We start from the raw sequence: 25,838 nt of genomic DNA on the forward strand, positions 1-25,838 counted from the left end.
AATGATAGGAATTAATGGTAAATATAGGCTACTACTGGTGATGTATGTAATGGAGAATTGATAGACACTAACAATCAAGGCAAACAATTCACGCAATGAAGTTATGAAGCAATGAATGTGCACAAATTGGCAGGAGAGAGCGAATTCTGGAGAGAGACGTGCATTGTGGATTAGTTCACTGAGATGGGTGCGAATCAGACAGGTGTCTTGTGTGCCATTCAAAAATAGATACAGTGGGGGAAAAAAGTATTTGATCCCCTGCTGATTTTGTACGTTTGCCCACTGACAAAGAAATGATCAGTCTATAATTTTAATAGTAGGTTTATTTGAACAGTGAGAGACAGAATAACAACAAAAATATCCAGAAAAATGCATGTCAGAAATGTTATAAATTGATTTGCATTTTAATGAGGGAAATAAGTATTTGACCCCCTCTCAATCAAAAAAGATTTCTGGCTCCCAGGTGTCTTTTATACAGGTAACGAGCTGAGATTAGGAGCACACTCTTAAAGGGAGTGCTCCTAACCGCAGCTTGTTACCTGTAAAAAAAGACATCTGTCCACAGAAGCAATCAATCAATCAGATTCCAAACTCTCCACCATGGCCAAGACCAAAGAGCTCTCCAAGGATGTCAGGGACAAGATTGTAGACCTACACAAGGCTGGAATGAGCTACAAGACCATCGCCAAGCAGCTTGGTGAGAAGGTGACAACATTTGGTGCGATTATTCGCAAATGGAAGAAACACAAATGAACTGTCAATATGCTGTATATATTTGCTACTCCTTGAAAAAAAAATCTCAGTCGATCAACAGCCTATCGACCAAATAATCGACCAGTCGACTAAATTGGGATCAGCCCTACTTTTCACCAATGGTCACACCTACACGCAGTGGGAAAAGGGAATTGACAAGTAATCATAGGTACTGTTTGGTCAGTGATCTCAATCTGCGAATTTACTCTTTTTACGTTCTTATAACTAGCACTTCATTAATTGGTGGTAATTCACTGCGATGCTATGATAATTACTTTTGGCATGTCTAATTTTGTTTCATTGTAGAGGTTTGATATCTTTCTGGACATGCTTGAGTAGGTTTTCTTTCTCAGGAAGCAAGATTTTATTTGATCGGTTGTGAAATTTGGTAAATTGTGCAAGAGAAACAAACTCATCATCATCGTCTGCTTTCAGGAATAAGATAGTTGTCATGGCAGCGAAACTGATTATCTTGGCATGGGCTTATCTCTTTCTCTCTGGCTTTGGGTTTCGTTTTCTCACTTTTTAATTCCTCCATTTCTTTCACTCTCTCTCTCTCTGGCTCACTTTTTAACTAACCCTTTTCTCTTCCTCTCTCATGTTCTCCTCACCCCTCTCTCATGTTCTCCTCCCTCTCTCTCTCTCTCTGGTGGCAGTCAGTCAGCCAGGTCGACCTCGCCTTGGCTCCACCCCTCCCATTCACCTGGCACTCGGCCCAGAATGTTGCTGCAATTCCGCCCACTCTCATTGGTCCCCGCACACACACCGCTTCTGAGAAAGGGAAATTACCACCCTCCCCTCCAGTTCCCGCTGCTTTCGCTCTCTTTCTCTCTTACTTTCTCTTTTAAATAGATTTGCCACGTCTGGTTGTGCAGTGCTCAACTGTAAGTGATATGGGGTTTGATTAGATTTTCAGACTGAAAGAGTGCTTTGTACATGCTGTTTGTCTGTGGTATGGCGTGGTGTGTGTGTGTTTGTGGGAGTGCGGAGGGTGAAAGTTTTATTTGTTTTAGCAGACACCCTTGCATGGCTGACAGTTCTACACATTATCTGTTCCCACAGCTGCATAGGTGGGTTCTAGAGAGTGAAGAGAATGAGTAAGGGAAAGTAGCGTGCTCTTGGAAAATAACTATATCCTGCTCTAGGAGTTTCCATTGAGGAATGAATGGAGGCATAAATCAACTCTAAATCGATTCTGTGGAAGTATATCTCACCAAGCTAATGTCTCTCTCTCTTTCTCCTTCTCCCTGTCTCTCGTTCTCTACAGAGGAAGTGCCTTCCCTGACATCTGCTGCAGCTTCAATCCGCTTCTAGAGCAGAAGCTCCGCCCCCCCCCGCCTCGCTTGCTGCCACGGTAACCGGAGCACAAGGATACCAACCACACCCCTCGTCACGGCCCAAGCCTAAAAAAATCCACGCCCAGACCTGCACCAGCTCCAGCCTCCAGCCCCATCATCACCAGGCTTACTGCCCTAAGCCTTCACCTGCCCTCCCGTACCACCCTACCCCTCTCTCCTTCTGGGCTCAGCCTCTCACTTTCAGACCCCGCAGTATCTCTAATCTCCATTGATCTCCGTTCAGTCATAGCCTACAGCACTGTTGTAGTCAGGAAAGAAGGATCTGAAGAGTGAACTTTCCCTCTGGGTTACATGCTGGATTGTTGGTGAGATACAAGTTGAGACAAAAAGTGGTAGTCATTCTCTGCTCAAGATCATTGTCTGTTGAGTGTGTTCTCAATGCTTTAAGGAAGATAATAACACACACACAACAATTTTACACCACATTTCACCTATCGCCTTGATACATTCACTCGGATCTTTCAGAAGAATAAGGTGTAGGGGACTTATCCGTGTCCAACCAAAGGACACACACACCAACACACACATCACGCTTTAGCCCGATTCGGACGGATTACTATTATTTTCCTGGACTGTCTTTGTCGCCATGGCGCACATGAACATGGCGCACATGCGGGACACAAAATGGCTGACACTGGAGGTGTGCCGGGAGTTCCAGAGAGGCACGTGCTCACGCTCCGACCAGGAGTGTAAGTTCGCCCACCCGGCCAAGAGCTGCCAGGTGGAGAACGGACGAGTCATCGCCTGCTTCGACTCCCTCAAGGTAAGAAGAAAGGTGATACGACACAGGATGAGCTATGGGCTACGGCCATATATGGTGCGGTGATTTGATTGTCTGGCATACAGAATGATCAAGGGGTCAGGGGTTAAGAGAAAGGAGAGGTCCTGGGGAGTTGATTGTTTTATTCAATCTGATTAGTTGTAAGGCATACATGAGAAACAGCTACCCTTCCTGGGGTCCACACAGAACACAACACAATACAGAAACACATGCAAACCGACACAACAACATAGAGACATTAACTCACAGTTTTAAAAGTTAACTCATACCCACAGGAGTACGAAGCTGGGGAAAGGTTTTGACTGAATGAGCACATGAAAACACCATATTTATGGTGTGGTTTCAAACAGCACTATTTAAACCGAAACATTCTCTCAACCTCCAACATACATTGTGTATTGTCATGAATACGTATTTTTTTACCACAGTGAGGGGTTCTCATTCAAATACTCGTTTCAATGTCTCACGTTGGGATTGGCTCCAAGCAGATTGCTACCATGAAGAACAAATCACACAATGTCTGTAAGAGATAGGGTGACCACATTTAAAATACCAAAATGTGGGACAACAGGATGCTTTTACGGGACAGTGTAGCCTATATGAATACAACATGTTGTCAGCATCGCATGGCAATCATTTGATCTCAATTAGTTTCATGGGAATATGCATTTAGATCTTCTTGAATTACTTGTGAGCGAATTAGAGCAGATGGTGTTAGCAGACTATATAGTCTTCCTGTAGGAATATTTTGTTTCAATCTAAGCAAATTCTGCCTAGTGGCGAGCGCTGTTGAGTTTTGACCGCATGAGAATTTATTTTTGACTACAGTATTACGAAGGTGGTGTTTTTAATGTAACGGTAATGTTATACTATGCTATTATATTTGGTTCTGTTATGTAAAATACAAATGAATCATTATGTGATCTTCCAAGACGTTGATTCAGCTTTGATCTAACTTTACTAAAAGATGAGCACCATTGTGAGAAGAGCACTATTGTGAGAAGTGGCGGAATGCACCCCTGCTCAAAAATTTGGTGATGCAGAAACGGGAGACAACGTGTGGTTGTTTTATGAAAATATGGGAATATTTGGCCAAGGATACTTATCTGGTTGGTCTCAGGGAATGTAAAACAGTCAGAAACTGAGACTTAAAACGAGATTGAGTGAAGTAGCAGCAAATACATTGAATAAGCAGCTAATGAGCATGGAGAGCCTCAAGTTTGACGAAATTACCTTCTTTCTTTTAGTCTAATAGGGCTATTTACTTACTTGTAGCTCTTTGTCAGAAGCACATGTTTTGTAAGTAGTTACGCATAACTGTCCTCTCCAAGTTTAGCTGGAATTTAGGCCCAAAATATCTGAGAAATGTGATTGGTTGACGATGGGCCTATGACATTGGCCTACGTATCATCTTACGCTGCTCAGAATATCAGATCTCAACAACAATTTGAGATGTGTCTTTCCCTGACATAGACTGACCAGGTGAATCCAGGTGAAAGCTATGACACCCTTATTGTTAAATCCACTTCAATCAGTGTATATGAAGGGGAGGAGACAGGTTAAAGAAAGATTTGTAATGCTTGAAACAATTGAGACATGGATTGTGTATGTGTGCCATTCAGCGGGTGAATGGACTTGACAAAATATTAAAGTGCCTTTGAACGGGGTATGGTAGTAAGTGCCAGGCGCACCGGTTTGAGTGTGTCAAAATCTGCTGGGTTTTTCACGCTCAACAGTTTCCTGTGTGTATCAAGCATTGGTGTCAACATGGGCCAGCATCACTGTGGAACGCTTTCGACACCTTGTAGTCCATGCCCCGGCGAATTGAGGCTGTTCTGAGGGCAAAACGGGGTGCAACTCAATATTAGAAAGGTGTTCCTAATGTTTTGTACACTTAGTGTATATATTTTCATAAGCATAACGTGACTGCAAGAGACAGGTTGGAATGTCTGATTGAAATACGGGACAAATCAACTTTTTTTTGAGGTGTTTGAATTTATTGATAAAATGCAGGACATGATTGTTTGGTTGCGGGACGCAGGAAAAATGGCAAAAATGCGGGACATGTGGTCACCCTAGTCGGAGACAGACAGATAAAGTGGCGAATGAGGTGAGCCCCTCCCTCTTTATAAAGCCTGTTTCACGTTAGCATTACGCATTACGTTGCACAGAATGTCATGCATTTCAATGGGGACATCAAAGTGGAAACGCAACGCCTCCTTGCAGTTGAAGGCTCCCGTTGCGAGACTGACACCACATACTTTCACATTTTTCAAACTTTTCATCGTCTTCCATCCAGCCAGAGTTCGTTGAAGAACAGGAAGTTACCAAACCACAGAAGAAATGAAAATATATGGTTTTCGATGATGGCTTTATGCTCAGTTGGTAGAGCATGGTGTTTGCAACGCCAGGGTTGTGGGTTCGATTCCCACGGGGGGCCAGTACAAAAATAAATAAATGCATGAAATGAAATGAAATGAAATGTATGCATTCACTACTGTAAGTCGCTCTGGATAAGAGCGTCTGCTAAATGACTAAAATGTCGAATGTAATAGCTAGCAACTTGTAAACAATTACCCATTCCCATAAGTGGAACTATTTTAATAGTAATGTCAAATAATACACATTGACTGTTTAGCCAATTATATTGTATGACTGTTGCCTCCCGTTTTAAGTTTATTGTGATGGTAATGCTGTTTGTTTTTTATGATAATTCTTAGGTGGAGGTCACTAGCTACAATGGTATCTTCAACCTAGCCTAACTTTTAGAAAGCTAGCTTGACTTGCTATAAAGTTAGAGAAACTGGTTGAGAAAAAAGTAACTAAACAAAACATATTTTATTATCACCTGAAACAATATATTTATCCTGTCTAGAATGAAAGGTCATATTTTGCAATCTCCCAAAAATAAATGTGATCTCTGACAAGAGACAGGCTCTCCTCCAGCTTGCATTACAAACACTACACTCTTCTATTCAGTAGCGAAGCAAGACTGACGTACTGCATAATGATATACGTCACAATGTAAACGAGGAATCAGGCGCCACTCGCCCGTCCTCTGGTCATTCTCGCCTCTCTTCCTTGCTGAAGATCACTAGGCTCCTGAAGCTCTCCTCAGAACGACTTGATCCCTGTCTTCCTACTTAAGTGTTCTCAGGCGAACCACTAAAGCTGCCAAATGTAGGACCCCAGCTTTTGTCCTTGTGTTGAAGAACTGACCAAAATGAAAGTTTCAACTTAGAATATATTTTCAAGTCTCCTGTGGTAGCTAGCGTCACATGACTAACTATCAAGACTTGGTTAGCTCTTGCTGCAAGGCATAATCTAACTTCGCTATCTCACTGGAAAGCAAGCTAACCACACTAGCATCCCTACCTGCACAGACGGTAGCATAAGCATTGCTAGCTAACTCAGAACAATTTCCCTAACCCGGAACAAGTTCCTTACCTGCCCAGACGGTAGCATTGCCAGCTCCCTCGTGTAGTACAACCTACGTTCACTCGTTTGTGTTGACTAGAATGACTGGTTTAGCCCCTCAGCATTACGGTCATGGGAGATTTTCTACCCTAAGACGAATACCCACATGGTTCCATTCGGCTAGCACTGCGCTAGCTATAACAACCTTAGCCTTCAAGCTGGCTGCTAGCTAGCGTCACTAGCCCACCACGGCTATAGTGTTTATACACAGTGTTCACTTCAGCTAGTCATTAGACACAAGGTATCTAATAAGCTAACACACCTGTCAAGGCTAATTCATGGCAGGCACTACTGTGTTAGCAGGTCATTTTCCACAAATTAGGGACATAGGAAGGGTAACAGTGGCTTGACTGTGGCACAACCTGACATCCTAGTTCAACAAATTATAGCCACTGCTACTCCACCTGAGGCAGGCACTCAACCCCCTCGTTCTTGTGCTGGCAGCTTGATGATGCTGGGAAGCTGGTTGTTACTGGCTCTTCCATCAATGGAGTAATTGCCAGCTTACTGTCTCGTTTAGTACATCTAATGTTCACTCGTTTCATTGGCTTAACTGACCGGTTTTACCTCACCGTGCTATGGTCAAAAGAGACTCTCAAGATGGAAGAAGCAACGCTATTCATGTGGTTTTCTTCAGCTAATGCGGTGCTAGCACATGTATAAACCGGTTAGCAATACTTTTCTCCCGGCATTATTATGGGCCCCTGTACCCCATGGGAATCAAACATACTCAGTCAGCTCTCGAACGAGTGCTGGAAGTTTTGTAAGGTTTCACCAAGTACTGGCCCGTGCTAGCTTAAGCTACGCTACAAGCCCTCACGGCGAACTGTAGCTAGCTCTCCACTATCTAGCGATTGCTAGGTTAGCTCTCGTATTTAGTTTACCTAGCATTAAGTTGCTTTGTGCCTACTAACTGAATCAGTCCCACAATGTGGTGATCCGGTCCACGAGACGGCCTAAAATAGTCTAGCTAACGCGGCAAGGCTGGCTGTACTAATGCTAGGCAAAGTGCTCATGCGGCCTACCTCAGCTAGCACACCGCTAGCTTAGCTATCTTGCATAGTTCACATAACATTCAGTCATTTTTGTGTTTACTTACAAGAGACTCAAAAACCAGGTCAGCTATGCCGTCAAGGCTAGCCTTGCCACAACCTGCCCCGCAGACCCGGGGACCGGGGGAGACCAGGTTGCCACTCTACGAGCCAAGATTTGGCAGCAGGGAGAGGGCGGTTTGCTAGTGCCAATGCTAACTGAGCGACCAGCGACGTAGTATGCTGCAAACCCACAGTCTCAGGACAGAGGCAGACAGTAGGGGAAACGGTCCCTTGCTGTGGCTGCATCGAGGTCCTGCCTGGTGATTCCCCTGGCGGAAAAAAGTGGTGACCGACCTAAGGGTCTGTCCCCAGCAGCAGAGAGGGGCCGCCAACAGTTCACACCGTGTCCTGGCCTGTCCCCTCTCGGATGGAACACAGATACCCCATCACAATGAGGGAGAGGCACATCTGTGCTCCTATAACCCTACCCCCCTTGCAGCTTCATTCCTATGCATCCGCTCACAGGGAAGATTGAGGGGGCTCACTCAACCCCTAAGTGTCCTCAGTGCCACAGCTCTTCCCGCAGGTTTTTCTCAAGCAGCCTAGGGAGGAAGACAAATTGTAATTCTCCACCGAGCACTGTCCCCAAATCCCAGTGACTCCACATCATTGGTGAGCGAGAATCATCTAACTTATGGGTGACTCGCCGCAAGAGCAGGGAACTGGCGTGCATGCACAGTACAGCCCTGGGTCTCGTCCACAGTTACAAAAGGGAGCATACTGCAGTTTGCTATGAAGCCACCCGTTTTCAACAGGATGCTTGCTTTAGTAGCAAGTGTGGACTTAGCTCGCATACTAGAGCAGGAAATCTCTTCTCTATTGAGCAAAGGGGCAATCAGAGCAATACCAGCAGCAGAGAGCCATCGCGGCTTCCACTCCCAATACTTCCTGGTTGCTCGACAGCCCCTCTGCGCCTTTTCAGGTTCCAGCCAGGGGTGGAAGTCAACATGTTCACTCTCCCTCCGGTCTCAATAGACAAACCGAGCAGGATGCCATCTATCTATCCTCTTCCCATGCCCTACAGCATTTTGCTGTCTGCATCTATACAGACTCTCTGCATCTAACTGTTAAGATTAATCTGTGTCTTCATTTTACTGCAGTGGGCTAAATAAAGGCCACACAGAGTGTTTCTTCGTAGTCTTAAACAAATCACTTTGAAGCAAAAGTATACACCTCACACACAATTATGGGTTTACATAAAAGAAGACACCTGTACCATGTCAGATATAGAGTGGAAATGTATTCAACTTTGAGTTTGCATCCTAATATTACACATTATTTACATCACAGAAGACTGAAATATAACAAACTGTTTGACATAGAAACACCGGATTTGAATAACATTCCATACATGAGGCCACTAGGTCATTTGACTGCAGGAAAGGACTACTAGGGCGTTATGCTGTCTCAAGCACCGCTACTATGCTGTCTCAAGCACCGCTCCAGAATGTCCCGTCATAAGTGCTAAATTGGGTTGAGATCTGGTGACTGAGAGAGACACACACTTTAAACCCCCTATGTTCCTTTGAGACCCCTCTTTCAAAGTCATTGAGATCTCATCTTCTAGTCATGGTAGACAAAATAATTGGCAGTTGGGAATTTTTAAACATGATGGGATGTCAATTGCTTAATTAACTCAGGAACCACACCTGTGTGGAAACACCTGCTTTCAATATACTTTGTATTCCTCATTTACTCAAGTGTTTCCTTTATTTTGCCAGTTACCTGTATGTAGGAGCGGACTTTTTGTCCAGAGGGAATCCCGTATACGGGGATTGGAGACCATCTCCAAGTTTGCAGCCAATTGCAACTCAATAAAACGTATACCTATAGCTTAAGCCGGGCAGGTCCATCTGGAATTGGTTCCGGACACTTACCTTTACGTGCATCTGCTACTGAGGAGAGTGAGAGCGAAGAGAGAGAGTGCGAGAGAGGCAAACTGACAGCCACAAAGAACCATAGAAATATAATCCATAGATGGTAGTTCCCATTGAAGTCAAGATTGGCAGCCAAGCGTAGCATACCCATGAGTTTAACAATCAAATTGTTTCTAAAACCCTTCTATGGATTATATGTCTATGGCCACAATGCAACAAGCTGTTCTATATTTGGTGCACATGCTGCCCAAATTGCAGTCTTCCCAACTGTAGGCCTATGTGCTTGTGATAAAACTTAATCTACAGCTATTTTTTAGAAGCTATTAATCCTCTGTGGCCAAATTAATTTCTTTTAAATATTAATGTCATACAGTGGATTCCTAAGCCTATAGGCCTATGCATGCAATGCCCTGATGCATTTAGTCCTCAGATCTCTGACAGTTGTAAAAAAGGCTATACAGTTTTGCAAATGCTACACATCGAAACACAAGGAATAGTTGTGAAATGTTTTTGTTCTAGGCTGTTTTTAAGGACAAATGTGTTTCGTTAAGGTAAATGTGTTTCATTTGGCCAATATCCCATTTTTATTGAGGTTTCTTTCTCGCTCTCTCTTTCTACCCTCGGATCTGAACAGGTCAACAGGTCTCTCGGATCCGAACGGGCACGTGTCTGTTTGGGTCTGTTGTTCCTACAGTCTTTACGGAAACAGGTCTGACTGTCCTCGGGTTGTCCTCAGGTTCATTCGGAACAGATCTCAATTTTTTTATTTATTTTTTATTCATGCATATTGGGTCCGGGTGGGAAAGCCACATGTCCATTTTGGAACGGGTCTAACTTTTTGGACCCGTGAAGACCTCTAGTCAATCAGATACGGTCGAGCCACCATAGATCTCTTTGCATCGCACAAACACGCATACTGCCCGCTGTTCTTTGCGCTAGCAGGAAACAAACCACTGCGGATAGACAGGCTGACACACTGAGGGTGCTGCTCTACACTTTTCGTCCTCTAAGCCTCATACTCTCCACTCTAGTCACTCTATGCCTCATACACCCCACTCTACTTTATGCCTAAGGCTCTGTTAGCGGAGATCACTCTCCTGCTTTACAATGAGCCCTGGCAGCTTCCGTCACGCAGGGATCTTCTGACCCAAGCGAACTGAGAGATTTCCCACCCTTACCCAGAAACCATGATCCTCTGGGACTGGCCCATGGGAGGATGAATCTGAATGGGACAGGCTTGCCACAATCCAGAGAGACAGAGCCCCTTCTATATGCTGACTGTATAGAAACAACTGGTGTGACCTAAAACAGATCATTCCTTACCAATGCTCCGTATACAAGGTTTTATGCTTCTTGCAGGACCTTTTGGACAGAGGGAAGGTTATAATCCACTGAGTCTAAACGCTGTCTAAGCCAGGGGAAGTGGGGTTCTACTAACATACAGTTGAAGTCGGAAGTTTACATACACCTTAGCCAAATACATTTGAACACAGTTTATCACAGTTCCTGACATTTAATCCTCGTAAAAATACCCTGTCTTAGGTCAGTTAGGATCACCACTTTATTTTAAGAATGTGAAATGTCAGAATAATAGTAGAGAGAATGATTTATTTCAGCTTTTATTTCTTTCATCACATTCCCAGTGGGTCAGAAATTGTTTAACTTGGGTCAAACGTTTTGGGTAGCCTTCCACAAGCTTCCCACAATAAGTTGGGTACATTTTAGCCCATTCCTCCCGACAGAGCTGGTGTAACTGAGTCAGGTGTGTAGGCCTCCTTGCTGGCACACGCTTTTTCAGTCCTGCCCACAAATCTTCTATAGGATTTAGGTCAGGGCTTTGTGATGGCCACTCCAATACCTTGACTTGACTTTGTTGTCCTTAAGCCATTTTGTCACAACTTTGGAAGTATGCTTGGAGTCATTGTCTATTTGGAAGACCCATTTGCAACCAAGCTTTAACTTCCTGACTGATGTCTTGAGATGTTGCCACATAATTTTCCTGCCTCATTTTGTGAAGTGCACCAGTCCCTCCTGCACCAGGAATGATTTGAATTTCAAAATGATTTGAATTTGGCATTATTGCTATTAGCCCATAGAAACACATTAAATAACTAATTCACTACATGGAACAACACACCCCGCCCCCCCCCCAAAATCAAAAGAACGTTTGTTCTGAAGTGTCTGTCCTATATCTTAACATGTATTTAACCCTTTATTTTAGGCACTAAACTATCTCCATATACACTTCCATTCATTTTTTAACTGGTACCTGGGACCAGTCTTGTGAGGCTTGTGGGTGTTCACAGAGGTGTCATAACCATTCGGACACTTCTTTTGTGAGAAGACCTATTTTTGTTATGTTTCATGGTCTTACAAACACCGCTCTAGCTCTGCCATCTTTCCCCGCAGAAGGGCGATATCAGCGGATGTGGTGGATTTAGACGCAGCCCATGCAAAAAACAGATATCTTTAGCTTAAACAGACGGATTTTGATGGGATTGTTTGATTATGTTAGTTAGATTTCCGCTGGGCCGCGGAAATTGTAAGGGAAGGGTTCAGGGCTATTTAGCCGCTATCTCGGCCTGCTTTATAGGCTTTGACAATAACAGAGTAGGGAAAAAACATCCTCTGTTGTGTCATTTTATGAAGGGAGCGCGTCGCCTATGCCCAGTCACCAAGGTTTTATTATCAGAGAACCGGGGTTACAAAAGTAACTTTGAATTTCCCACTCTGCAACTGTCATAACAGCATGATACCATCTGGCCCCTGCATGTGCTCTCTCTGGCCACTCCTACTTCAAGTCATGTGATTGGAATATGTGACGGGGTGTGTGAGGCAGAGGGGAGAAAGAGGGGAACATGCGTCACTTCAGATTCAGGAAGCCAGATTTACACATATAACTTGATGTTATAGCTATTGTCTGTTAATGGGGGAAGTGAGTTTGAAAGCGAGTCAATTGCAAATCTGTTCCAGTCAGTTTAGGAAACTCTCTGACATCCAATTTATAGCTTTGAACCGTCATCAACCACAAACTGCTGTTTTCAACGTATGAATATAACTTTAAATGTGACAGGCAAAGGTCTCCACAAAAACCATCACACTTAATAATAATGCTAATTTAGGCTTCATTAAATATGTCTCAACAACATTTTTGTCTATTTATTTATTTTATTTAACCTTTATTTAACTAGGCAAGTCAGTTAAGAACAAATTATTATTTACAATGACGGCCTACCAAAAGGCAAAAGACCTCCTGCGGGGATGGGGGCTGGGATTAAAATATAAAAATATATAAAATATAGGACAAAACACACATCACGACAAGAGAGACACCACAACACTACATAAAAAAGACCTAAGACAACAACACAGCATGGCAGCAACACAACATGACAAAAACATGGTAGCAACACAACATGGCAGCAGCACAACATAGTAGCAGCACAAAACATGGTACAAACATTATTGGGCACAGACAACAGCACAAAGTGCAAGAAGGTAGAGACAACAATACAGTGAGGGAAAAAAGTATTTGATCCCTGCTGATTTTGTACATTTGCCCACTGACAAAGAAATGATCAGTCTATAATTTTAATGGTAGGTTTATTTGAACAGTGAGAGACAGAATAACAAAAAATCCAGAAAAACGCATGTAAAAAATGTTATACATTGATTTGCATTTTAATGAGCGAAATAAGTATTTGACCCCCTCTCAATCAGAAAGATTTCTGGCTCCCAGGTGTCTTTTATACATCTCTGGAGATGAGATGGCTCAGGCAGTAGGAAGCTATGTTGTTGATATAAATTGAGAAAAGCGTAGGATCGGGCCTTGGGGTACTCCCTTGGTGACAGGCAGTGGCTGAGACAGCAGATGTTCTGACTTTATACACTGCACTCTTTGAGAGAGTGCCAAGAATGCCAAGAATGTGCAAAGCTGTCATCAAGGCAAAGGGTGGCTATGTGAAGAATCTCAAATATAACATATATTTACATTTGTTTAACACTTTTTTGGTTACTACATGATTCCATATGTGTTATTTCATAGTTTTGATGTCTTCACTAGTATTCTACAATGTAGAAAATAGTACAAATAAAAGAAAAACCCTTGAATGAGTAGGTGTTCTAAAACTTTTGACCAGTACTGTGTATGCAGACAATGTATTCCCAATCAATGTGATGAGGCTACCATTCAAACAGCTAAGACTAGCTAGCTAACTAAATGTTGTAGTTGATAATACTTGTTGGATGAATACACAACAGATGTATAATGAATGTTAGCTAGCTAGTTACCTAGCTAATAAACTTTGATTAAAACTTGTTTCCCAAGAAGTAAAGTATCTAGCTATCTTCACTTGCTACAGCCAATGGTGCTGCAACCAGCAAGCTAACTAGCTAACCAAAATGTGGCTAACTACCACATCAAGATAATTCAGCTATTTATGATCAAATGTTACCATATATAGCTAGCTAGATACTTTCTGACAATTGTACTGTGAACACAAGGATAGCTAGCTAGCAAACGTTAGCTAGCCCAAGTGTGGCTTAGCTACTGTAGCTAGCCAAGAACATCCATGATCATGACCATGATCTCTCTCTCTCTCTGTCACAAATACTGTTTCCACTTTGAGCTGTCCATAAATAAAGATCCCTGTAAACAGTAGTGTCGTCACAAGTGATTTATTATTGTTATCTAGAAGGAGAACAGTCTTCTCATTCTGCAGCATAAATCCGACCGATCACCGAAGTCATCACTGACTGAAAAATGAAAACTACTTTGAAATCCCGGCACCAGATTATTTCCTGACTGGAATAGCTGGATCAAATGTAAACTGTAAAATAGAGTTCTGATTGTGTTCTCAATATTACAATATCGAGCATGTGAGCTTTGTGCACTAAAATCACATGAATTTGAAGCTTTTCAAATTATGACATTTTCACAATTCCCTCAAATGACATAATTTCCAAGTATTCCAAAGTGCTGACTCTTTTAGTGTTATATCAAGGATAGAAAATATATTATTGCAGTATCAGCTCCGCTGAGAACCCCATTCCCTCTCTGTTTCTATCTGTCGATGTCTGTCTGTCCCTCTCGCTCTTTCTCTCCCAGTCTGCTGTGGAAGTGGTTAGGGTGTGTGGGGGGGGTCAGAGATTCTCCTCTCTAGTTCAGGCATAGAGAGCAGAGCTGAAGGTAGGGGAGGGTATAGCATCATGGTCAGTCATCTCAACACTTCCTGTGCTCCAGCCTAGGGGCAGCAATGGGGGGGGGGGGGTCTGTAATTTTCCATCTATTTTTAAGTGCTGACAGAAAGGCTAACACCTCTCTTTCTCTCTCGCTCAGTGCTCCATTCGCTCTCTTTCTCTCTCTCTTTCAATGTTATTTTCTCTGGATCTCTGGAGATCTGTAGAGATGGGATGACCGACCTCTCCTCTTGGGTCTGATTCAAGGTTCTGGCCTCTGTCCAAGATGACACACACATGCACACACACACATCCCTCCCTTCCCTTAGGAGCTCCAAGACCTGGTCAGAAAGAATTTTATGGGTGTGTGTGATACAAAAGCATAAATACTGTAGGGCGTAAAAACACACACCTTGTTTTTGTGACACCAGTGATTGTAACACTGTCCTTGGCCATGCCAACTCAGGCCAGAGTAGGGCAGGGTGTATGAGCTGATTCTGAGGGCCTGTTTACAGCCAGATATGGACAGAGGAACATTGTCCGGGTGCCGCTGCTCTGAGCTAGGCTGAGCTGTATGTAATAGTTTCCTCAGAGCAGCAGAGAGGGCTGGATGGGTCAGAGCCTGGCTGTGCTGGACCCGTCAACACTGTTCTACACACAGACGTGCATGCAAACGCATACACACACATACACACGCGCGTGCACATACAGAAACGCGCACTTACAGACACGCACACCACACAGAAACGCAAACACACACTGGCCAGAGAGATCAAAGGTACAGTGTTCTTTCCTTCTAACAGACCAAGCTGCCAGAGGGCTCTGTTCCAGCCAGTGACCCAATAGAACCCACCTCAATGATCACTGATCCAACTCTGTCCTCAGTGACTAGACAGAGCTATAGAACGACAGAGCTATAGAACGACAGAACTGTTATCTGTGGAGGGATGAGTAACTGAGGGAAGGAGGGAGGAAGAAAGGGAGGGAGAGGGGGAGAGATGTGAACATGGCAAGGGGATAGGATATTTCATCAGAGAGGAGAGGAAGAGAGAAATGGTGCTCCATGTCACAGCGTAGAAAGGTCAGCCATTGGAAAATTGTCTGGCAGGCAGGCAGGGAGGGAGAGAGAGAGAGAGATGTTTTTTGGGGTGAACTTGAAGATAGTGAGCAGTTTTATCAGCTTGGGCTTGCTTGGGTTTTTCCTCACACACAGCCTTGTGTGTGAATGGGAGGCCATTGATCTGTTTTAACCGTTTGGCCACTGTTTCCACTTGTAATGAGAAACCGAGACGAGGAGAGGCCTCAGAAAGCTCAGCGTAGAAAACGACAATGCAGAAAGAGATAGAGACAGGAAATACGTAATAATGGGTGATGAGTACATGCTGTCCACAAACACACACATTCATACACACAGACTAACACAGATATAGATCGCACCCATACTCACATTCTCACTAACCACTCGTCCTACATTCACTCTTTCACTGTGAGCCTGTTCAACATCAAATAGGACAAATATGGCCTAAAGAGCTACCTAATCTCATTTAGCCTATACAGTACAGTACATTACATTACGTATGTTCTATGAAAGACGCACGCACGCACGCACGCACAGCCACACACACAAACACTCACACACACATATACGCTCTTCTCATGAGAGGAATGGCCTTATTCTTCTTCCATAATTAGCTTGAGTCTCACATGATCACGGCACATAGCGGAGCAGGTCACACCCAAACTCTGTCATTTCCCTAACACCCACACAGCTAGCTTCCCACCACTAACCCTCTCTGTCCTCCTTTCCCAGGCACAGCCCAACACTGTATTTTGTATTTGTATTTATTAAGGATCCACATTCCTGGGTTCCAGCAACATTAAGGCAGTTATATACAATTACAAATATTACATGAAATTACATTTCTTAACACTTTTCACAACACATTGTGTGTGCTCTCAGGCCACTACTCTACTACCACATATCTACAATACAAAATCAATGTGTACATGTGACATACTTCATCCCAAATGGCACCCTGTTCCCTCTATAGTGCACTACCCATACAGCTCTGGTCAAAATAAGTTCACTATGTAGGGAATAGGGTGCCATTTGGGACTCAGCCGCAGTAATCCTTCGTGCTCTCCATGCTAGGAGAATTAGAAGAGTGCACATTTCTGTCCTTTAAATAGCAGAAATTGTGTAATTGCGATTCTTCATGGGAAGACGGTATAATCAGATCTGGTAGCATAGCCACATAGTCCAGGCATAACATAATAGACATTGGAATGCCAATTAAATAGGGTTAAGGAACCTTCACTGTTGAGTTGAACACATACACTCCCGTTCAGAAGTTTGGGGTCACTTAGATATGTACTTGTTTTTTAAAGAATAACACATTTTTTTGTCCATTAAAATAACATCAAATTGATCAGAAATACAGTGTAGACATTGTTAATGTTGTAAATTACTATGGTAGCTGGAAACTGCTGGATTTTTTATGGAATATATACATAGGCGTACAGAGGCCCATCATCAGCAACCATCACTCCTGTGTTCCAATGGCACGTTGTGTTAGCTAATCCAAGTTTATCATTTTAACAGGCTAATTAATCATTAGAAAAGTCTTTTGCAATTATGTTAGCGTAGCTGAAAACTGTTGTCTGATTAAAGAAGCAATAAATCTGGCCTTCTTTAGACTAGTTGAGTATCTGGAGCATCAGCATTTGTGGGTTTGATTACAGGCTCAAAATGGGCAGAAACAAAAACCTTTCTTCTGAAACTCGTCAGTCTATTCTTGTCTGAGAAATGAAGGCTATTCTATGCGAGAAATTGCCAAGAAACTGAAGATCTCATACAACGCTGTGTGCTACACCCTTCACAGAACAGCGTAAACTGTCTCTAACCATAAAATAAAGAGGATTGGGAGGCCCCGGTGCACAACTGAGCAAGAGGACAAGTACATTAGAGTGTCTAGTTTGAGAAATAGATGCCTCACAAGACCTCAACTGGCAGCTTCATTAAATAGTGCCCGCAAAGCACCAGTCTCAACATCAACAGTGAAGAGGCGACTCCGGGATGCTGGCCTTTTAGGCAGAGTTGCAAAGAAAAAAACATATCTCAGACTGGCCAATAAAAAGGAAAGATTAAGATGGCCAAAAGAACACAGACACTGGACAGAGGAACTCTTCCAAGAAGGCCAGCATCCCGGAGTCACCTCTTCACTGTTGACGTTGAGACTGGTGTTTTGCGGGTACTAACCGATTCTCCAGGCACCACTACACCACTGCACAGGGACGATGGAAAGACAACAGTCACACAGCATGATGTTAAAGGATAAGCAGTCGATAAACTTGGACATAATAAGCCAGTACTTCCCAATCATAAGAATACAAAAATACAACCATTAAGCGTTTCCCAATCGACATGAATAACTATTACTTCCCATTGCAGAAAACATTTCACGTTTAGCACACAAAGTAACTAATGACCTAAAATTTAAAGTGGAACTGACAGCGTTTTAACTACTTTGCAGATATGAAACAAACAGACAATCATAATATCAGTAAAAAATATCTACAAAACCAACTTTATAATAGGTTTTAAAAATAGGTTATATTTGACTCAACGTTCAATGACGTTCACTAAGGCATTGGGGAGCAGTTCAATGCATGATTAATATAATTCACCACTACATTTCTTGGTAGTCCCAAAAGTATTGTTATCAGGTTGTAAATCACAGCTGGCCTGGTACATTGTTAACTGCCTCCATTCAGGATGCACTGTTTCAGTTTCAATGACTTAATATTCTGGACAAAATCAGACGAATGTAACTAAGGCTGGGAATGTCAATACAATCAAACTAGCAAGGGCAATGTTCACAAGTCAGTCATAATGTGGCTAATAGGCTAGTGTATCTATTTACAGTATGTAGCAAGCTAAAAACACAGAGCCTAAGATTAGCTAGACAGCTAGCTAGCTGCTAGGAGGATGTCATGTCATGGAGGAGTGGGTGAGAGACTGACATTTTCCCCTCATATTGTTTTTCAGTGGTTATACAGAGCTAGGCATGCAGGTGTCATTTGGTTAGCAAGAATGACTGTTATCCAGTTAGCATATCTCTTGCGTTCGCAAATTCACTCTGGCTATCTACTCCGTTTTCAGAGTGTGCCAGAGCGCCGAACAACTGATAAATTTACAAATGCGCAACACACGCTGAATATGACCGGTGTCAGTAAACTTAGAAAAAAAGTTATAGTTAGTCAAGAACACTCTAGATAACATGTAAACAGCCTAACTAGCCCTGCTACGGCGAGTAAAATGGTCAGAGTGAGGTGTTCTCTCATCTGTATCTTGAAGTAGCTAGCTAGCTAGCAAGCTAGCCAACTTTAGCCAGTTAGCTTGGGTGCTTGGTTGGGGCAAGCATGCATTGGCAGGCAAGCTGCAGAAGGACGAGGAGGCTACAAAATCCCCATTGTTTATCAGTGCAATTTTGACAGCCAACTAACGTAAACTCACCCCATTCTGGACAAATGTGCGCAACTGCGACATTCAAACAAGGCTGCAAAGAAAACTAATGGGACTGTAGCGACTGTGTTGACTTCAAAATCTGGGGTGTGAACTACGTTTCGGCTCTATAGTATAGGAGAAAAGTTGAAAAAACTGACCCTCTGTTACATCGTCACGTGTCATGCCGTAACGTACAGCACTCATAAAGCAACTATTTCTGTCTTACAATCTCTCTCCACCAGGTGTAGCACTTCTCTCATCGTTTAAAAACAAGAAATGGACAGTGACGGGGGTAAGGGGGATATCTAGTCATTGTTTGCGTCGTCACTGCCAGTGATCATGTCAGAGTGTGCGCAACTGGTCGAAGGAAGTCAGGTGCATGAGAGCAGAGATGAGTGAACAGGCACACTTTATTCAGGCAGAGGAAAACAGCCGGACGCTACTGCGTCACAACACTCCGGCCCAAAGAAAAAAGCGATAGCGCACAAATTACACAAATAGGTACAAATAACAAAACCACGGGTTACAACAATACCCGGCGTAAAACCAGCCTGTAGCGTCACACACGTAACGAACAAACAATACCACACACAGGCATGGGGGGAACAGAGGATAATATACACGTAGAGTAATGAGGGGCTGTAAACCAGGTGTGCGGGAAAACAAGACAAAACAAATGGAAAATGAAAGGTGGAGCGACGATGGCTAGAAGATCGGTGACGTCGACCGCCAAACACCGCCCGAACAAGGAGAGGGACCGACTTCGGCGGAAGTCGTGACAGATCATGACTCTCAAAAGCCATTGTTTACTTCTGAAGATCACTTTAGCACCGCCCTAAAAGCCCGATTCAAATTTGACACAAACCTTCAAATAGGTATGTAATGGTATGTAATCCCAAATATAAGAGGACTCCCATGGTGTTTACATATTTGCAGAAATCCATTCAGGTGTACAGTGTATTCGGAAAGTGTATTGACTTTTTCCAAAATGTGTTACATTACAGCCATATTCTAAAATGTATTAAACAAATAAAAATCTTATCAATCTATACACAATACCCCATAATGACAAAGCGAAAACATGGTATTTAGATTTTTTTGCAAATGTATTAAAAAACAGAAATACCTTATTTACATAAGTATTCAGGCCCTTTACTATGAGACTCGAAATTGAGCTCAGGTGCAAACTGTTTCCAATGATCATCCTTGAGATGTTTCTGCAACTTGATTGGAGTACACCTGTGGTACATTCCATTGATTGGAGATGATTTGGAAAGGCAGACACCTGTCTATATAAAGTCCCACAGTTGACAGTGCATGTCAGAGAAAAAACCAAGCCATGAGGTCAAAGGAATTGTCCGTAGAGCTCCGAGACAGGATTGTGTCGAGGCACAGATCTGGGGAAGGGTACCAAAAAATCTCTGCACCATTGAAGGTCCCAAAGAACACGGTGGTCTCCATCATTCTTAAATGGAAGATGTTTGGACAACCATCTCTGCAGCACTCCACCAATCAGGCCTTTATGGTAGAGCGGCCAGACGGAAGCCACTCCTCAGTAAAAGGCACATGAAAGCACTCTTGGAGTTCGCCAAAAGGCACTTAAAGGACACTCAGAACATGACAAACCAGATTCTCTGGTCTGATGAAACCAAGATTGAACTCTTTGGCTTGAATGCTAAGCGTGACATCTGGAGGAAACCTGACACCATCCCTACTGTGAAGCATGGTGGTGGCAGCATCATAGTGTGGGGATGCTTTTCAGCGGCAGTGAAAATGTGACATTTCAGTTTTTTGTTTTTGCTTTGTCATTATGGGGTATTGTGCGTACATTGATGAGGGAAAAAAACTTTCATTTTAGAATATGGCTGTAACGTAACAAAATGTGGAAAAAGTCAAGGGGTCTGAATACTTTCCGAATGCACTGTATTTTGTGGCTTTTGGTGAATGCGTTCTAATGATCTAAAGTCGTGCTACTGCCTGTAAACACACAGTCTAGTTCAAAGTGAATGATGCCAGGCCCATATAAAGGCCTACTGTAGCTCTGATTGGCTATAGCGCACCGGTCTGTGTATACCGGTCCTGGACAAGACAGATGTTTTTACATTTACATTTACATTTAAGTCATTTAGCAGACGCTCTTATCCAGAGCGACTTACAAATTGGTGCATTCACCTTATGATATCCAGTGGAACAACCACTTTACAATAGTGCATCTAAATATTTTAAGGGGGGGGGTTAGAAGGATTACTTTATCCTATCCTAGGTGTTCCTTAAAGAGGTGGGGTTTCAGGTGTCTCCGGAAGGTGGTGATTGACTCCGCTGTCCTGGCGTCGTGAGGGAGCTTGTCAACAGTCTTTAGAACATTGTTTCATGCTTCTACTGTGAATATGGAGCGAACAAGAGGGCCTGGAAGTAGATGAGTGAGAAAATGACATGAGCTCAGAGGCGCGCGCTCACATGAGTGTGAGCTGTGTTCCTTTTCTTTTCTGATGACATTGGAATTGTCCGGTTGGAATATTACTGAAGATTTATGTTAAAAACAACTTAAAGATTGATGCTATACATCGTTTGACATATTTCTACGAAACGTAAATATAACTTTTTTTGACTTTTCGTTGTGACATTTTCGCACGCTTCCGACATTTGGAGTAGTGGACATAACGCGAATAAAAAGGAGGTATTTGGACATAAATGATGGACTTTATCGAACAAAACAAACATTTGTGGACCTGGGATTCCTGGGAGTGCATTCTGATGAAGATCATCAAAGGTAAGTGAATATTTATAATGTTATTTCTGAGTTTTGTTGACTCCACCAAATGGCGGGTTTGGTTTCGTGTCTGAATGCTGTACTCAGATTATTGCAGTGTGCTTTCGCTGTAAAGCTGTTTTGAAATCTGACACAGCGGTTGCATGAAGGAGAAGTGTATCTATAATTCTTTGAATAACAATTTAATATTTTATCAACGTTTATGATGAGTATTTCTGTAAATTGATGTGCACATTCACCGCAAGTTGTGGGAGGCAAAACATTTCTGAACATTACACGCCAATGTAAAATGGGATTTTTGGATATAAATATGAACTTTATCGCGCAAAACATACATGTATTGTGTAACATGAAGTCCTATGAGTGCCATCTGATGAAGATCAAAGGTTAGTGATTAATTTGATCTGTATTTCTGGTTTTTGTGACACCTCTCCTTGTTTGGAAAATGGCTGTGTGGTTTTTCTTGTCTAGGCGCTGTCCTAACATAATCTAATGTTATGCTTTCGCCGTAAAGCCTTTTTGAAATCAGACAATGTGGTTGGATTAACGAGAAGTGTATCTTTAAAATGGGATATAATAGTTGTATGTTTGAGAAATTTGAATTATGAGATTTGTTGTTTTGAATTTGTCGCCCTGCTATTTCACTGGCTGTTGAATAGTGTGTCCCGCAGGTGGGACAGTACACGCCAATGTAAAATGGGATTTTTGGATAAGCTCCTCTCTACTCACTTTTTTTATTCGGTCTTATTTGCTGCAGTGTCTATCAATTGTCCAAACGCATGGCCGCTTTCACACTCTATATTGCTATAGAATTTTCACAAATGCCTTAGTATACATTTGAAGTCGGAAGTTTACATACACTTATGTTGGAGTCATTAAAACTCGTTTTTCAACCACTCCACAAATTTCTTGTTAACAATCTTTAGTTTTGGCAAGTCGGTTAGGACATCTTCTTTGTGCATGACAAGTAATTTTACCAACAATTGTTTACAGACAGATTATTTCACTTATAATTCACTGAATCACAAATCCAGTGGGTCAGAAGTTTACATACACTAAGTTGACTGTGCCTTTAAACAGCTTGGAAAATTTCAGAAAATGATGTCATGACTTTAGAAGCTTCTGATAGGCTAATTGACATCATTTGAGTCAATTGGAGGTGTACCTGTGGATGTATTTCAAGGCCTACCTTCAAACTCAGTGCCTCTCTGCTTGACATCATGGGAAAATCAAAAGAAATCAGCCAAGACCTCATATAACAATTGTAGACCTCCACAAGTCTGGTTCATCCTTGGGAGCAATTTCCAATCGCCTGAAGGTACCACGTTCATCTGTACAAACAATAGTTCGCAAGTATAAACACCATGGGACCACGCAGCCGTCATATCGCTCAGGAAGGAGACGTGTTCTGTCTCCTAGAGCTGAACGTACTTTGGTGCGAAAAGTGCAAATCAATCCCAGAACAACAGCAAAGGACCTTGTGAAGATGCTGGAGGAAACAGGTGCAAAGTATCTATATCCACAGCAAAATGAGTCCTTTTTTGACATAACCTGAAAGGCATCTCAGCACGGAAAAAGCCACTGCTCAAAAACGGCCATAAAAAAGCCAGACTATGGTTTGCAACTGCAGATGGGGACAAAGATCGTACTTTTTGGAGAAATGTCCTCTGGTCTGATGAAACAAAAATAGAAGTGTTTGGCCATAATGACCATCGTTATGTTTGGTGGAAAAAGGGGTAGGATTGCAAGCCGAAGACCACCATCCCAACTGTGAAGAACAGGGGTGGCAGCATCATGTTGTCGGGGTGCTTTGCTGCAGGAGGGACTGGTGCACTTCACAAAATAGATGGCATCATGAGAAGGAAAATTACGTGGATATATTGAAGCAACATCTCAAGACATCAGTCAGGAAGTTAAAGCTTGGTCGCAAATGGGTCTTCCAAATAGACAATGACCCCAAGCATACTTCCAAAGTTGTGGCAAAATGGCTTAAGGACAACAAAGTCAAGGTATTGGCGGTATTGGAGTGGGTATCACAAAGCCCTGACCTGAACCTTTACTAGGATTAAATGTCAGGGGTGGCAGGTAGCCTAGTGGTTAAAGCATTGGACTAATAACCGAAAGGTTGCAACATCGAATCCCCGAGCTGGCAAGGTAAAACAAATCTGTTGGCTGTCATTGAAAATATATATTTTTTTTTTAACTGACTTGCCTAGTTAAAGGTAAAAAAATAAATACCTCATTCCTATGGAATTTTTTGGGACGAACTGAAAAAGCGTGTGTGAGCAATTAGGCCTACAAACCTGACTCAGTTACACCAGCTCTGTCAGGAGGAATTCACCCAACTTATTGTGGGAAGCTTGTGGGAGGCTACCTGAAACGTTTGACCTAAGTTAAACTATTTGAAGGCAATGCTACCAAATACTAATTGAGTGTATGTAAACTTCTGACCCACTGGGAATGTGACGGAAAAAATAAAAGCTGAAATAAATCATTGTCTCCTGTATTTCTGACATTTCACATTCTTAAAATAAAGTGGTGATCCTAACTGACCTAAAACAGGGAATTGTTACTATAATAACAATTGTATAAATCCTTAGCCCTTCTCTGAAGGCGGTGAAGGTCCATTGTTCCCCACTGTGTATGGGTTAGTAATAATTTGTAGTGGCTCTATTTTCCCTCAGCCTGCATTTATTCACTATTCTGAATGTCTAAAGAATCCATATGCTGTTCTGAAGTATGAACACAGAAATACTGGACATTTAGAACTCTTATTATGGTGCTGATTTGACAGAATTACAATCATGGTCTTGAATTGGACTGCCATTTTTCTGGTCTCGGTCTTGACCCGGTCTCCAGTCTTGGTCTTCAATTAGACTCGATTTGCTCCGGTCTTGGTCTTGAATCGGTCTCACTTTAGGTGATCTCGAACACAATACTAGTCACTGTGGTGTAAATACACTGCGTGCACAATTATTAGGCAAATTGTATTCCTCGGGATTAATTTTATTGTTGAACAAACACAATGCTCTCAGTCAATCCAAAATGTTATTGAACCTCAAACCTGAATGTTTAACAAAGGAAAAGTGAGTTTTGTCTTTCTCAGGGAAATATATATGTGTGCAATTATTAGGCAACTATTAGTGTGCAGAATTATTAGGCAACTAAATTACAAAAATAATTTCTCTCAACTCACTTGTTTATTCTCAATTTTTAGAGTAAGTGTAACAGATAAGTAACACAAAATGACAATTATATAACATTTTTGGCCTTTCAAAAATATTCAGTGACCAATATAGCCACCCTTATTTTCAATAACTGCCATGAGCCTTCCATCCATGGAGTCTGTCAGTTTGTTGATCTGTTCACGATCAATTTTCGCTGAAGCAGCAACCACAGCCTTCCAAATGCTGTTCAAAAAGGTGTATTGTCTTCCATCACTGTAAATCTCACGTTTGAGAAGGGCCCACAAGTTCTCAATAGGATTTAAGTCAGGTGAGGAAGGGGGCCAGGTCATTATTCAGGCATCTTTGAGGCCCTTGCTGGCTAGCCAAGCAGTGGAGTACTTGGATGCATGTGATGGAGCATTGTCCTGCATAAAGATCATGGCCTTCTAGAATGCTGAGGACTTCTTCCTGTACCACTGTTTGACGAAAGAATCTTCCAGAAACTGGCAGTAGGCTTAAGAGTTGAGTTTCAGTCCATTTTCAACCCGAAAAGGTCCAACTACCTCATCCTCAATGATAGCAGCCCATACCAGTACCCCTCCTTCACCAAGCTGGCACCTGACTCAAATTGGTGCCCTGTGTCCATTACTGATCCAGCCACGGGCACATCCATTTGGTCTATCAAGAGTCACTTTCATTTCATCTGTCCAGAAAACCTTTGAAAAATCTGTCTTCAGGTATTTCTTTGCCCAATCTTGACGCTTCAACTTGTGAATCTTATTCAGTGGTGGTCTTGTTTCAGCCTTCTTGACCTTGGCCATGTCTCTGAGCACTTGACACCTTGTAATTCTGAACACTCCAGGTAGGTTGCAGTTC

At 42.5% G+C, this 25,838-nt stretch overlaps 1 protein-coding gene across 21 annotated transcripts in view; it reads left to right on the top strand.

Moving 5' to 3' along the window:
• Positions 1-25,838, top strand: part of mbnl1 (muscleblind-like splicing regulator 1) — a 93,503-nt gene that overhangs the window by 24,387 nt on the left and 43,278 nt on the right. For all 21 annotated transcript variants that reach the window (XM_014192071.2, XM_014192073.2, XM_014192070.2 and 18 more), the window contains one exon: positions 2,021-2,874. In XM_014192071.2, the coding sequence (XP_014047546.1) occupies positions 2,698-2,874 (177 nt within the window). In that variant the 5' untranslated portion in view covers positions 2,021-2,697. The remainder of the gene's footprint in view (positions 1-2,020; positions 2,875-25,838) is intronic.

The sequence above is a fragment of the Salmo salar genome, chromosome ssa03 (genome assembly GCF_905237065.1).
Source record: "Salmo salar chromosome ssa03, Ssal_v3.1, whole genome shotgun sequence".
Lineage (NCBI taxonomy): Eukaryota > Metazoa > Chordata > Actinopteri > Salmoniformes > Salmonidae > Salmo > Salmo salar.